The following is a 15,225-nucleotide window of genomic DNA, read 5'->3' on the forward strand; positions in this document are numbered from 1 at the left end:
CCCAGCTCCAGGAAGGGGGTCTAGCTCGTGTGAATGCTGAACATGCGCCCTTCCCCTCTCCCCCACTCGTGTCGCTTAGGGTTGATTTCAGCCTTCAGAAAACCCTGTATCAAAAAAAAGGAGTTTGCCTCCCTGGGGCATTTCAGAACGTGGATGACACCATTGCTGAGAAGGCCAAGTCTCGCTCCCAGAAGCAGTCAACTCAGACACGAGCACTGACACACTGAAGTTTATTCTGGTTTCTGTGGTACTCTGAAACACAAGCCTAGCTTTCTTTTTTCTTCCTCCCCACAGGAGACCTCCCCCAGCACCAGCGCTTGGTCACAGTACATACAGTAACTTCCAGGGAAAGGAAGTGATATTTCCCTGAAAACAGAGGCAAGTCGAGACATGACTCGGTGCAGCCATTACCAACCAGGGAACTGTTCTGTGCCTGATGATGACAGAGTGCGATGCACAGATCACCTAGAACAGTCACAACCGCATTGTCTACACTACAAGGCCAACACAGTACAGGAAGCACATTCCTAAATCCTCTACACAATTGTAATCCAGGGCAAAAGATCACCAGCTGGAGGGAGCCCATGAGCCCGCAGCAGGTGTCACTGTCAGACACGGCACTAGGAGCCAGAGGGCGCAGATGCCGGGGGTTGAAGCACACAACAGCCACGGGGAGCCCCACTGCAGGTGCTTGCTCATGCAGGGACCAAGGTGGACAGCGGTACATTGCATGGGGGTCCTGGGGGAGCCCTGGTATGTACACAGCTACAAGAACACTGCCCAGACCGGAGCAGAGCACTTCCTGTCACTTGCTTCATCTGTGTGCTGCCCAGGTGTTTTCTGTGTGATGCTGGACACATGGATACGCACATCTGACAATGATGCTGGATGAAGGAGGAGTGGTTCCTTCCCCCATCCATGAGAGCCAGGCACTGGCTGGTAGACACTGCACCAACTCCCACTTCTCACAGTAAAGGACATGGACAGAACCTGGCCTCCAGCAGAGGAGGATACGGGCAGAACAGGAACGCTCCGCACTTTCGTTTCAGCTACTGGGCAGCTGCATCCCTGGCATGGGATGGCCTAGAGCTTTGATAGAAGGTGAAGGAAGCAAATATGTAAAATACCACATTTAAAACCAGACTGTCTATGGCAGAACATGCACCAGCAGCCCCCAGAGCCTGCTTCTGGTGCCATATGCGGGCCTAGGTACATCAGTCCCAAAACCAACAGATGGAAACTGTAACTGCAGCAGGGTTTGGCCATGTCAAACTACGTGACTAGAGGCAGCTCCATGTCCTGCCTGTGCCTTTGGGAGATGGAATATCACAGCTCATCCATCATCGCCAGCAAATCGTCTCCCTTGCTGGTGCTCTGTCTGGGCTGATCCGTCACCTCAAATTCCCCCATGATTTGAGCCAGCTCCCTGTTCCGCTCTTGGTCCTGTTCAGAAGGAAAGGGCCCCCACCATGTAAATCCTTCATTTCACAAGGGTTTCAGTCAGGGTAACTGTGTAAAGGGCTCAAGTGTAAAGGCTAACATTTAATTAACCTTAGAAAAGTCCTTTCTATTTTGAATATTATGTATATGAAAAGTAAATTCAACAGAGAGATATTTCAGTAACTGCACAATTAAAAACCCTCATGGATCAACAGTTGAATAGCTGCTGAAAATAAACAACAGGAAAAGAATGTAGACAGTCGTTTCCCTAGAACAGCTAATGATGCAATGTGTGGTCCCAAAAGAGGCAAAGTCCGTGGGGATGCTGACTGTGTAAAGGCCACAGGATTGGAAACATAACATGGAACTTGGATTGCATTTACCTACTGGCGCTACAAACATTCACCTGCTAAACTTAATCTCCTGCAGGACCGCAGCTAGGAACAGGAGAACAATCCAGTCTGGTCTTTGTTGGCATTTTTTTTTAAAGTTGGGCTTTGGCCAGTAAATGGTTTATTATATAGCAAATGTATTAATAGCCAAATATGTGCAGAATTTCCTTAATTGATTTGGGATCTTAACCAGGTTCTGCAAAAGCATGCTAATATTTTTAAAACATCAAATGCATCTTTAAAATAAAAGTCAACCCTTGGCAGCAAGGAGATGATAAAGATTAGATAATAAAGATTACTGCACATACCCGAGTTGCTTGTATATTGATAACTTTATAAGACAGTTCTTCTGGCCTGGTCAATGCCGCATGTCTGGATAGAAAGGATAAATACATTTACTCAGTCCCATAATGATAAGTGAATGAATGAAGAAAACATTTGTCTGAAGATGCTTAATAGGTTAGCACTTGGAAGCTTGACTCAACTTTCCCCATTTATGTGACTACAATGGACAAGAGAACAGGCAACAATCCTTTTATCTCTCTGCAGGTTTGTGGGTTTTCTGCTGACTGGAGTGATGGGAATGGTTCTTTGATTGAGGTAGATTTGTACCAAATGTGTTTTGCACCCATCATCAGGGAATGGAATGGTTCATAGCCTTCCCCTGATCACTGCAAGCCAGAAAATATATCACTTTACCAAAGGGGAACTAGAAGAAGCAGAGCAGAGACCTGACTGGCTGAGCTATTGTGAAGGCTGTAATATGCATGTCTGAAAGGAGCAAAGTGGTATTGGTAATGGGCTACGGTTTCTTCCACTTTTGGCCACAGGTTCAAAGCTAAGACCAAGATTCTACTGATAAGAGCTCATTCCCTGCTAAGCAGTGAGGTATCACTCAGATTCTGCTGAGCAGTGAGGTATCAGTTCTCTTCCAGAGGAGCAGTCTCTACACTCCCAATGCAAACTGGCTCCCCTGCTAGTAATCTCAACACAGAGGCCAAGATGGGGCTGTGCCAGAGAGATTAAATATCACCTCTTATTCCCCAGTAGAATCCATTGGGGAATCGAGTCAGAATTGAGACACTAGAAAGGTTGCCAGTACTGTACCTACATTGTGGAGTGAGAGCTTCTGTCTCCACAACTCTTAACATAGCACTTCACCCAGCACCAAAATCACATGCACAAAACAAGCTCTGAATTAAGCATACTCTTCCTCCTCATCTGTGGTGAATAGGTTTAATCGGAATCCTGCCTCAGTGCCACTGGGTTTCTTGATCTCAAGACCGCCCATTAATCTAGCCAAAAAGTTCAGTTCTTCCTTAGCAAGAGGGTTAGGGGCTGCATTCTCCTGCAGAAAACAATAAATGAAGTTGTTTGTTTATCAATCCAGAGACTGACCATACACATTTTTGTTCCTGGTTTCATTAAGAAAACGTTATTTCAGGAGTGACATAATTAACGCATTTCTGTTATTGTGGCATAAATGTAGGTCCTGAAGTTTAGCAAATACATACACATTAATTAGATGTTTGACTTTACAGATACAGGATAAAGTAATTTCCTGGATAATTAGAATAGCTGCTAAATTTGGAAAACTAAACTTCCCCACCTCTCAAAATATTGAAAAGTGCTCAAGAGAAGCAAAATTTAAGGATGCGTGAGGAACAGGACAACAGATAATACAGAAAAATTAGACTTTCATTACAGAAGTCAAGGAGGTGGCCTGGTCTAGAGTACTGCACACTACTGATTCCTCTCTCTGTTAATGTGGACAGTGTTCAGAGAAGGGTGACAAGGTAGAGGCCTGGAACAACCCCCAGTGATGGAGAATGAAAATACTGGCATGGTCTGCTTGAGAAACAGAACAAGCAAACAGGCAGAGTAGAAGCATATTAAATAATGGATGAACAAGAGATCGCTCTCACACAAGAACAGGGAGATCCCATATGCAATTAAACAGCAAATTCAGAACTAATCAAAAATACTTTTTTTTTTTTAATAGAACACATACTTAGAGCATGGGATTCCTTTCCACTGAGGTCAAGCACTTAGCAAAGCCTGAAGGAGATGGAAGAAGACTACCTTTGTGTGAGATGTCAAACTCTTGGATGCTCCAGACATGTGAGTTTCTACTGGCCGACTTGCACTGTACCTAGAAAAAATATAGAAGGGTTACTATGTTTATGGGAAAAGTCAGTTGCTATACATAGGCCAAGAGCAAAAGACACCTCTATTTATGCTGGATCAAAACAAGGCTTCTATGTACTTTTTTTCTGGAGACACTGAATACTCGGCTAGGTTTCTTAATATGCTGATTTTGTTAAAATGCCCAAGTGCAGAAAAGAGTGAAAATGTGTGAAGAGCACTCCCAACTCTTGCTCCCTGATGCTAAACTACTTATAGGAAATACCTGTAACAATAAATAAAAAATAACCCCTGAATACACCTAAGTGACAAGTATATGAACTCAGAGAATGTATAGTACTAAACAACACCTTGTCTACCCTCAACTAGGCCACAGGCACGAGTAAAGAACCTGTTTTTTTTTTTTTCCTAGAGCTATTTAAACTCATCCATTCATAACTACGAGGGAGAATTGACAGAGCAGTTCTGGCATCTCACTATGGATTCAGAGGTACCCATTTAGAACCTGCTTTGGACTTGAGCTTAAGGCTTCTACTAGCCACAATTGGTGCTTGGTCATTTGAGCAGGCAGACGCAATGTTAGCCATACCATTCTCTTGCATGCTATTGACAGCAGAAACTGGTGCACCTTAATGGTGCTAGCCTGATGGACCACTAAGAGTGAGCAGACCTCAGGCTACAAGGAGTTACTGTGATTCATAGCTACTGCTATTTGTGTTGCTTGCTCCACTGGCCAAGGTCACTGAAGTCAAAGTGTCAAGCAAAAAGCAGAAGTGGCAAAAATAAGCACATTGGATAAAAACTAGAATATATATGTTTCTGAACAAACCTACAGGCACTCTCTTCAGAGCTGACCTCCAGTTTCTATGCAGGAACATTTACTTACATATTTGTGCCCAGTTTAAGGACCCTGTCTCCATAAAGATCAAAAGAGCCTTCTCTTTGTGGAATAACATAATTTCCACCACTGGTGAATTCAACTCTTTCAACTTCATCTCCATTGCAATTAAACATCCTTAAAAGAACAAAAATAAGTCATCATTATCTCAAGACATTTAGTTGGGGCCTTCAGTATTGCCTATGAACAGGAATAAAAATATTTTATATAATTTCTTGCCGTCACTGTAAAAAAAACTAAATATTTTAAAAAGAGAAATAAAAGGAGCAGGGGATTACAGAGAGGTTCTCAGGCATTTACTAGCAGGTCACTGATAGCAAATCATGACTTGTGCGTCCTTTGGATGTTAATACTTGCAACTAACTAGGCAACACGGATACCAGTCTCAGAGCAATTCCCATCGGCCAAGCTTTCACTTTGCCACTGGCTGGTCACCCCCTATCTGGGTGGCCATGCATGCAGGGGAAATGCAGACATAATTAATAGTGGTCTAGGGTTCACCTGATGAGTCCTGGAACTTCTGTCCCCCATGGAACAGGACCCGAGATTGGCAGCACAAAACGACCATTCGAGTTTTGCACTTTGTCCTTCAGAAAGATGGACACCTGCAAAGAACACCCCACCCATGAGAGCACCAGTCAGATGCCTCCTCACATCACCTGCTCAGGGCTCAATCCTGTAGTCCACCAGCATCAAGGGAGACCAGTGTGTGAAACAAGCATGTGATGGGCCCACAACAGTCACACTGCTTGGCATCATACCCTGATCTGAAATAAACTGCTTGTGCTCAGCTTACTGAGAGAATCCTTTCCTTTATTCAGAGCATACCAAACTTGCCTTTAATCCTCAGTTTCTCAGTCAAGCTTTTAATTAAAAAGGTTAAAGTAGTTTGACAGTCAGTAAGTCCATACTTGCATGGCATTCCCTGAGTTTAGGAGACCCCCACTAATAAATAAGCAAATTCAGAACATAGTAGCTGGGAATGGGCAGTAGTAGCGTCCCCCATCACTCAAGTAACTAGGAAACAGCAAGAATGGTTGGACACACTTACACTGCACATTATTTTTGGTTTCTGGAGCTTCAAGCAATTACACTTTTGAAGTAATCAAATCAAGTACCAAGCCCAAGCAGCAAAGATGAGCTGATTTTAGAATAATATGATAATACCAGAAAAAATGACATGTTACTGCCACTAAATCAAATTCATATTTCTTATCGGCTAATCAAGCGGGGCACTTACCCTGATGTGCATATCCTGAAAAAAAATAAGGAGAGTTTGCCTGATCAGCTGAAATTCACCAGCAGAGAGACAACTGTACATCTAGGAAAGAAAATAAGACATGTTAGTTATTAGGTGTCCTGGTCAAACATGGGCACACAAATACAAAAACAATGTTGCGGGGGGGAAGGCGGGGCATAAAGACATTGCTAGTAGGTAGCTATTAAAGGACAAGGGCTTCATCCAAATTGCACTGCAGTCAATGGAGAGACAGACTATGACAATTTTGATTTGCCTAAATAGTTTTAAAAGAGTCAGCAGGAAAAGAATGCTGAAATTCTAAACGTCTATGTCTCCAAAAGTATTTTGACAATATTCACAACCTTCCAGGGCCTTTATTTATTGTTACAAGATATAGATTACTGAATGCCCTTGCAAAGAAATATATTTTAGCATGAAAAGCTCCTTTCATTGGGATAGTCCTGGTCTTGGCTCCAAGAGTTACAGGTTACGTAATTAAAATAAATTTATTTTCCTGAATTTCAGAAAAGCAGCAAAATGAGTGGTTCCCTAAAATTGAAAGGTAAGTTCCACACATTACTCAAAGTATTTAGCATCCCTAAAATTAGCTGGAGAAAAAAAGATGGGAAAATAGATTTAACAGTGGCAGGTTCCACGCTCATCCAAGAATCAGGCTCTTACATCAATCAACTGTCGAAATGTTTCATCCACTTGGTTCAGAATGGTAGGGGAGTCCTGTATAAAATCCTTGATTGCATCCAGATGATTGAAAGTGACAAGTAATATGTCTTTGGGGCGAGGACAGAGTAGAACTTGATATTTGAAAGCCATAGTCATAAGATCATACAGCTGTAAAATAATGCAAGTAAATTCTGGTTAGATCACAAAGCCAGAGTCAAGACCACTTGGTTCAGTTCTACTGTCGTGCCAATTTTAACCTGGAAAGAGACTTGGAAAACTCATTACGGTAGCTATACAATAAGAACTACAGTTTTTACTCCTTAGGGCTTTGATGCACAAGAAAACAATGTTTAGTGCTTATATCCATATGGTAAAATGCTCATAAGACACTTCACTTCTCTTTCCTTATTTATAACCATAATCATTTGCATGTGGATTTGAGTTACCTTGATATGTCTGGTGCTATTACTGATTTTCCTGTATGTTTTTCAGAAAGGAGACACTTGAAATGTGGCATTTCAAATCTAAAAGGATTTGTCTGGCAAATGCTTGATAAATCAGCGTACGACAAAACCACATTCTGCTGTTCTCAATTGCCAATAAGCAGTAGCGCTGAAGAAAGTAAAAAATGACTTCTAACTTTAGTATCATGAACACAGGCAAGACACCCTCTTACCTTGTCCATGCTCGCCTGGTTCAGCCTCATGATTGAAGCATGAGCCAGCCGGTCATATACTGTTCTCAGAGCCTTCTTAGAATAGAGTTCCTGTGGTTTAAAGAGCTCTTCCATAAACTTTTTATTGAACATGGTTGTGATGATGTCATTCATAACTGTAACGACAAGAGAAATCTAGTTCGTTTATCTGCTGTATTTCACTCCACATGAAGGATATGGACATTCACTGTCGTAAAATGATTCTCGTGAAGGTCACCTATGAGAATAACGCATAATCACAAGAACAAAAATGAAGGGGTAACAGTTCTCCAATTCCAATACATTGTGCCAGGTTTTGCTCCAATAAACAGCAGTGGTGAAAATTCCAGTAAGTGCAAGACCTTTATTTGAGACACTGGCAACAAACTTTTTTTTTTTCTTCCTGATGGAAACAAAGCTCTTTTTGGCGCATTTTTTTTAAGGCATAGCTAAGATTTTAACTTTCCTTATTATACATTAGAAGCTTCATCTTTTGTTCCTACAATGTCAGCATTGCTATAATTTTATTTAAGAGGGAAACTGTGTTTGCAATTAGCTTTTCACATTATAAACTTGAAACAAACTGTAGCCAGCTGCTTTTGCCTCCTTCAACACCTGTTCCAATCCATCCGTTTTCCTCTTCTAAACAGAGGTCTACTGCATGATTCAAAGTTCTTTTTCTGATGATCTTAGGTTGCATCATGAAAGCATTTAAAACATTGGGATCCCTTGAAGCCAATGCATTGGTTTTTGCCTGAGGTTCCTAACACGTCTCATAAATGTGTTAGAAAGTCTCACAACAATCCTACAAGGTGCGTAACATGCATATAAATTAAGACACAGGACTGCTGGGTGACTTACAGAGATGCAAAGCCAAGAAAAGAACCTATGACTGACTACCAAGTGTGCTGTTGCCATTAGGCTACGTTGCCTCTGTGGAGAGAAAGTTAAGAATTGCACAATCTTACCATAGTGCTTATATCTTCAGGAATTAATTTAATTTGGCCTTAAACTCTGCATCATACACACATGCTCACTCCCTTCTAAGGGAATGCTGAATGAAACTAATACAACGATCCAAAGATTACTGAACACGGGCTAAGCGTCTTCTAAGCAGGTGACTGCTGCCAAAGGTCACAACATGAGCTAATTCTAAAGGGTTACACCTACCTCAGGGGCAGGAAGAAAGAAAGAACTGATATCCCCTTAGTGGTAGCTTTAGCTGTAGGACACATTATCTAATTCTACCGGGGGGGGGGGAGAATGGGCTTTGGCTATGGTGAGGGTGGTGAGTGGGCTAATGCACAGATGTCCAAAAGAGAAGTTACTGAAATAATTATTTTCACTTTCTGCCTGATGCTTTGTTAGATACCCAGAGGTGGCGGCTTCTGGGTGCTCAGAAGCTGGGGCGGGTAATTGTACTTACTGTACTGCTTTCCATTACTGATGCAATTCTCTCTGGGCTTGCTGGGAGGGAACGTTCACAATGCTGCAGAACAGCATATCCCCTGGCGGGCATCTAGACCTGCCTAATAAGGTGCTATCCATCCCCCGCTTTTGAGCAGCAGAGACCCAAACAAGCCCAAATCAACTCTGACCTTTAGAAAATACTGTTGGCAAATAATTGACTTGTTGCTAATTCTAGCCAAAACAACTCACTTCCCTGAAATGCAATGAACCCATATACAACAGCCACACATCAGTAGGAGTGGAGAGTAATCAAACACAATGTGAATAAGCATCATTTGGTTTTGCAGCTAGTCAGCTATATAGGAGAAAGTAAAGAATTTCTGCTCTTATGGTGATACCTATAAAAATATTTTAAAGCTGTTGGCACATGTTGCAACTTTCTAAAGGCTTCTCCTTCACCTGTTACCATTGGCTTAGGTAAATCACTGCCATTCAAACAGGTAGCGGGCCAATCCTACTGAAAGCTGCCACAGTGGTCAAAGCCAAGACCATGTATTTTACAACTGAATGGGAAGATTTGTGTTCACCACACACCAATTATACTCTATGCACATTAATTGATGCAGTCAAAATTATTCATTGGCTTCTGAATGCCTTCAAAAGACATCTGGATGTTTATCTTGCTGGGATCCTATGATCCCTGCTGACTTCTGCCCCTGGGGCGGGGGGCTGGACTTGATGATCTTCTGAGGTCCCCTCGAGCCCTAATGTCTATGAAATCTAAACCAGAGCTGTGAAAGAAACCGAGATTCAAGGTGAGCGGCAGATCCAACTTTGGTCTTCTCCAGAAAAGTCCACCTTAAGACCAGCTGGTAGCAAATGCTTGTTAGCTCTTTATAGGATCTAAGGACAAGAGCCTTGGGTCAAGCAAAGAGATTCTAAGGGGTGGATGAAGGAGGGGCTCCAAGGGGAAGATGCCAGCCAGCTTACTTCGGGACAATAACCCTTGAACAAGGAGCAGAGCAGGGATGGGAGCACTCTAGACAATGCAGCATAAAAGCAATGTAGGCAGGAGGATCTCAGCCAGTGGGACAAGGGTAGGGGGCTGGGTGCAGACAGGAGATGCTGACATGTAAGGGAGAATGCAGTGAAAAAGACAGCAGCAGTTTTCTCCATACATGTGTCACAGCATTTGTGACTCGCATCTTAGTTTCTAGTGCAGTTTAACACAACATGAATAACATGCATGACATGAAGCTGATAAATGGATGTCTGGACAATGCTCATACTTGTCAACTTTACATTAAAATCAGCCAAGGGAGTAATCCAAGCCCACAGTAATTTACCCATCCAACCTGCACTGAATTTTAATTATGAGACAAAACACCATGCTGATGCAGTAAGTAACTGCTAGATGTGCTGGCAGACTGGAGTCTGCCAAATCCCACTGTAGTCTTATGCAGAAGGCTGTGCCCAGGCAGCACACCTGTTGCTGGATAGCAGCAGATTTAGGCAAGGAAGTCCGAAATGGCCAGATGGATGCCAGCTTCCTCACTCCCTTGTGCACTGTGAGCTGTGCAAAGTGGCCTGCCTTCATCAAACCAGTCCAATAGCTTACTATGGTCGGGTAGACTTGCTGACAGCTGATGCCAGATGCAAACATCATGCACATTCATACCAAAATCCCTTAACTTAAAATCACTAATTATTGTTTCAGATACCAGTCATTTCAGTTCACCTGCCTGAAGTCAGGCCCTTCTCTCTCCATTGTGTAAGATAATTCCTGACATTATGGGACTAGCTGATTTAAGTTACACCCACCTTTATCATGGTCTTGTCTTACCACCAACAAATTCCTGTGATTCTGAACTGGGACTTCAAAGGGCCATTCTCTTTAAGAGAAGCATCCACTGAAGGACATAGTACTTTCTCTATATCATTTTGATGTCAGAAGCTGAAGTATTAAAGCTTTTTTTGACTGATCAGTGTGAAACTCATTTGTGCTTTGATCACGTGTGTGAAAAAAAAAGAATGCTTTATTCTTCTCACCTCAGCTTTGAATGCAAGTCCTACAGAGCCTTTTGTTCTGCTAGTGCACCTTAAATTCTGGAAGAGCATGTCACTGGACAGAATGTGATGGAGCCACAGAAAAGAACAGTAGCAAACTCCAGGTTATGTACATGGTGGTATCAATTCAGCATTTAAATGCCACCTTAAATAAATGTACGGAGAACTCTGAAGGCCTTATGCTGGAACACAGGTATCATAATTATCAAAGGGAAGCTGCTCAAGCAGTGCTGAGTCCAGGGAAGTGGTGACTAAAATGCAGGATAGGCAGGGGATTAGCAAGTAAGGAATAATCTTACAGCAATACAATTTTGCAGCATACATGATAACTGCCTGTATTTTACATGACAACACTGCTCACAGCACTCATAACAGTTATATGCTTACTTTTGTATAAAGTTAACTAAAAACATTCACATTTGGCTAGGAGGTCACTCTGGTTAAAATATTTATATTCATTGCCTGATTTAAATGAATTTTCAGAGAAACTAGTCTTAAGGACATGATTTGCGAATGTTCCCCAACCCCCACCAAGAGCCTACATTTTCATTTAGATCTAAAGTTGTAATGCCTGTTTTTAAAAACCAGATCTTGATTGAAGAATCCTGTTGGTCTCTCTAACACTATCACTCTGGCACTGGAGCAGCCAGGTTTGGAGTGCGTATGTGCAACGAGCCTCATGTATGTGCATGTGGTTGCGTTCATCTACTGCATGCAACTAAAAGGTTACAGTACCTCGTTTCCTGTCCACCTCTGTCCATTCATCTACACGAAGCATATAAAATAAAAACAGCAGTTCAAGAAGAAAGAACAATACTTGAAAGACAAATCTAGAAAGGAACTGCAAAATATTTTATTAGCTACCTTTGTTTTTCAAGTCAGCATTCAATGCTTAACAAGAAAAAGCTGGCCATTTGATGCCTTTTGCTTGCAGTGAAAAACCAAGAGTGAAATCTTAGCCCCGCTGAGGTCTGCAGTAAAAATCCTGTTGACTCGAGTGGGGCCAGGATTTTATGCCAAACAGTTGCTCAGCACTTTCTACACCCAGTGGGGAAGGTAAAGGGGTGAGGTTTCTGACTATTTACTGTTTACTTGCAAGTGAACTTTATTGACAAAGATCAGAATAAAGATACCCAAAACAGATGTAACCCTGTAACCACAGCTCAGTGAAGAATAATGTCTGATTCTCACACGATAAAAGCAAGAGCAGGTCCTGTTAGCATGCTGAGTTATGTCAGAACATTGTTTACTGGGCCAATAATTCACACCTGTGTCTTGTACCTGTTACGTTTAAGGTTTATATTTTCAGCTATCCAAACAGCATGTGGACAAATAAGATGTACCTGGTTATTACTTTAAAAACATAATATGGACAATTAATAATTACTTTCTGGCAACATGTCACCTGGACTGTTTGACAGTTTTTTCAGCTTGGAAGGACAGTAAGGAAAACAGAAAGAAAGTTATTATGGACACCTTTCCCCAAGTGTGTAAATACAATGTACTCCGCCCTTCTGAATCCTGGATAAGGGCATCGTTGGGGTAGGTGCTAGCTCCAGTTTATTACCCATGGCTTATATTGTGACAAACTGAATTTGTGCACGTTTATTACTGTATAAGCAACTCAGTATCTAGCATCTTTCAATCCACTATCTAATGTGCAACTAACTACTCATTAGTAGTTTAACAGAATGCAGAGAGTGAAAACAGGCAGGGGGAGGGGGTAGTTAGCTGTGTTAGTCTGAAGTCAGGCAGAAGGCAGGGCAGAGTGGCACCTTAGAGACTACCTGCTGCAGATATGGACAAGCTATTTCTGGAAGACACTGTCAACGGGCTGCTGTTAGGCTGTTGGGCCTTGAAATGACAGGAGCCACTCACTTTCAGGGCACGATCACCCCTTATTTACAAGGCTTCTAGGGTGACAGCAGCCCCAACAGTGACTATAAAAACCCTTGAAGAGGATGGGGCTGGTCACTTCTAGGACTGCTAAGATCACAGCATTGATAGTACTGTAAAGCCACTCTGTACTTGCCCAGAGCTGGGGGATTAGTAGTTTACAATGAACTGGCTCCCATCCTTCTCAAGGCTTATAAGGGTCATTTTTGGAGCTGTCAGTTTCTCAGGGCTTAACATGCTGTTGGTTCACACTATGTTTGATGGATAGTGCAAATAACTGCAGACCTTCTCCAGTGCTGAAGCAAAATATGTAAACTGAGCATGCTGATTTCTCACTAATCAGAGATAGGTAAATTTTTGGGATTCCTCTCTCATAATACAATCATGATAGAAAGCAGGAGATGCTTTTAAGTTTAGTTTAATAAGTTAGATAGAACAGCTTGATGGACATAACTTAAAGCCAATACTTGTGCCTTAGGTGAGAAACTGAAAGGAGGAAAAAATGTGCATGTAATAATGATTTAGTCCCAGAAGTAAAAGGCCCCCCAAAAGTTTAATAAGGATGGACACAGGTTCCAATAATTGTGTACAGATAATTCAAATGTTTAATTTCCCTTGTCTCACCCTGACACACACTTTGTCACAGGGTTTATTTCAAGCTTTGGGAAAACCTATATCAAAAAAAAAAGTAGTTTCCCTGTAACGTTTCAGAACTTGGATGACAAAATTGCTGAGAAGGCCAAATCTTGAAGTATTTGGTCCCACAAAGGGCTCTCTGAGGCACTAAACTCCAAAACACAGGCACAGACATGCTAAAGTTTATTCCAGTTTCTATGGTACTCAACAAAACCAACAAGCCTAGTTTTCACTTTTTCTTCCTCCCTACAAGAGACCTCCAACAACACCAGCGCTTGATCACAGTACATGTAGCAACCTCTAGCACAGAAAGGAAACGATGATTTGCGTGGAAACTTAGAGATAATCAAGACACCACTTGGTCCAGTTGTTACCAGTCAGGGAGCTGTTGTGTGCCTAATGATGACAGACAGCACGATGTCCAGATCACCTAGGATGGTCAAGACTAGATCATCTTTGCAATACCAGGCCAGTACAGCACAGGAAGTACATTCATAAATCCTCTAAATAAATATAATCAAGGGCAAAATATCATCAACGGGAGTGACTGCACAAGACTATTTTATTAACGAAGCACAAGTATCTTTGTATCTCCAGAATGACTGAAATGCAATCCCAGAACAATTACTGACCCCAGGACACTACCACGGATGAGTCAGGCTGAAGTTGCTCCATACTGGAGCACTTCCCCATTCTGGCACTTGGCATCAGGGTGAGCAAGACACGCATTAAAGCTTATGCCTAGGAGAGTCTCACAGCACTTGCTTTTTGGTCTGCAGGGACTCCCCATCTTCTTTTTTAATTCTTTTCTCTCCATCAGGGTGATGAAGGGCACAGATGTCTCTTGTGTTTGCAGAACCCAGCACAGGTCTAGAGCCCCTCCCACGGCAGCTGCACAGGACAGCGCAGCCCGTGGTGGCACGGCCCAGGTTGCTGGCCCCCAAGACTTCACGTATCACAGCTCTGCCCAACACCTGCGCAACGTTTGTCTGCAATGTCCCGGCCAGGGCTCGCTCCCCAGGTGCTTGCAGTTACCCCTCAATGATGGCATTAGTCGGACACGCTGCTTTCGTTTTGCAACTGGTTAAGAAACATACGCAGGAGACACGGCTGGAGCACCACCATCTCCTGCGTTATAGGGTCTGGGCACAGCGACCTGAACCGCCGCTTTGACTTCGACTTGATGATTTCCTCTGCCCTCGCTTGCCCGAGGCTCTGTGAAGACTAGACCAGACGCGGCAGCTGGGCCAGCCCACCCCCTCCCCGCGGGCGACACAAGGACCGGCGCAGGGCAACACCGAGCGGGGCCAGCTCGTGACACGCCCTCGAGGGGCAAACGGAACACAAGAGTCGAGCCGGGCCGGGGCGAGGCTGGGATCGCGTCCGTCCCACTGGGGGCTATGCGCGGAGCCCGGCCGGGCGGGTGCTGCTGCCGGGCGGGCCCGTGCTCCGGGGCTCCTGCCCGGCAGGCTCCAAGCTAAGGCCGCGGGGCCGCTCCCACCTTTGCGCGCCTTCTCGCCCGGGATGCTCTGGGCGCGCAGGCGCTGGTCCAGGATGTACAGCATCTCCCCGCCCAGGTTGAGGAACAGCAGCGGCAGCGTCCGCGCCGACATGTCTGTGCAGCTCGGCCCGGCGGCGGGCGTTGCCAGGACACCGGGGCAGCGAGCCAATCAGGGGGCAGCTTGTTGGCCTGTCGGGCCTCGTCCAGGCACCGCCCCCCACCCAC

General features: G+C 43.6%; 1 protein-coding gene and 1 long non-coding RNA gene across 2 annotated transcripts; one reads left to right on the plus strand and one right to left on the minus strand.

Moving 5' to 3' along the window:
• Positions 1–215: 215 nt before the first annotated feature.
• OSCP1 (organic solute carrier partner 1) lies at positions 216–15,162 on the minus strand. The gene is made up of 10 exons (XM_090057622.1): positions 15,001–15,162; positions 7,473–7,627; positions 6,797–6,964; positions 6,116–6,196; positions 5,377–5,480; positions 4,864–4,992; positions 3,915–3,984; positions 3,041–3,180; positions 2,141–2,204; positions 216–1,443 (listed from the first exon to the last, which is right to left on the minus strand). The coding sequence occupies exons 1-10, from the start codon at positions 15,110–15,112 to the stop codon at positions 1,327–1,329; spliced, it is 1,140 nt and encodes a 379-aa protein (XP_089913748.1). The 5' UTR covers positions 15,113–15,162; the 3' UTR covers positions 216–1,326.
• Positions 2,211–7,425, plus strand: LOC149859210 (uncharacterized). Its single transcript, XR_016443522.1, has 5 exons — positions 2,211–2,381; positions 3,835–3,953; positions 4,390–4,467; positions 6,641–6,677; positions 7,289–7,425. It is a non-coding gene; the product is annotated as an uncharacterized LOC149859210 (long non-coding RNA).
• Positions 15,163–15,225: the final 63 nt, after the last annotated feature.

Source organism: Crocodylus siamensis, chromosome 7, assembly GCF_052110815.1.
Source record: "Crocodylus siamensis isolate JL-2025a chromosome 7, ASM5211081v1, whole genome shotgun sequence".
NCBI lineage: Eukaryota > Metazoa > Chordata > Crocodylia > Crocodylidae > Crocodylus > Crocodylus siamensis.

What these genes read in the sequence shown, in the direction of transcription:
- OSCP1 (XM_090057622.1), bottom strand. Translation starts at nt 15,112, where the DNA reads ATGTCGGCGCGGACGCTGCCGCTGCTGTTCCTCAACCTGGGCGGGGAG. An exon ending in GGGCGAGAAGGCGCGCAAAG is followed by an intron (nt 7,628 to 15,000) that starts GTGGGAGCGGCC and finishes TTGTCGTTACAG; the next exon opens with TTATGAATGACATCATCACA. An exon ending in GAAGTTCCAGGACTCATCAG is followed by an intron (nt 4,993 to 5,376) that starts GTGAACCCTAGA and finishes TGTTCTTTTAAG; the next exon opens with GATGTTTAATTGCAATGGAG.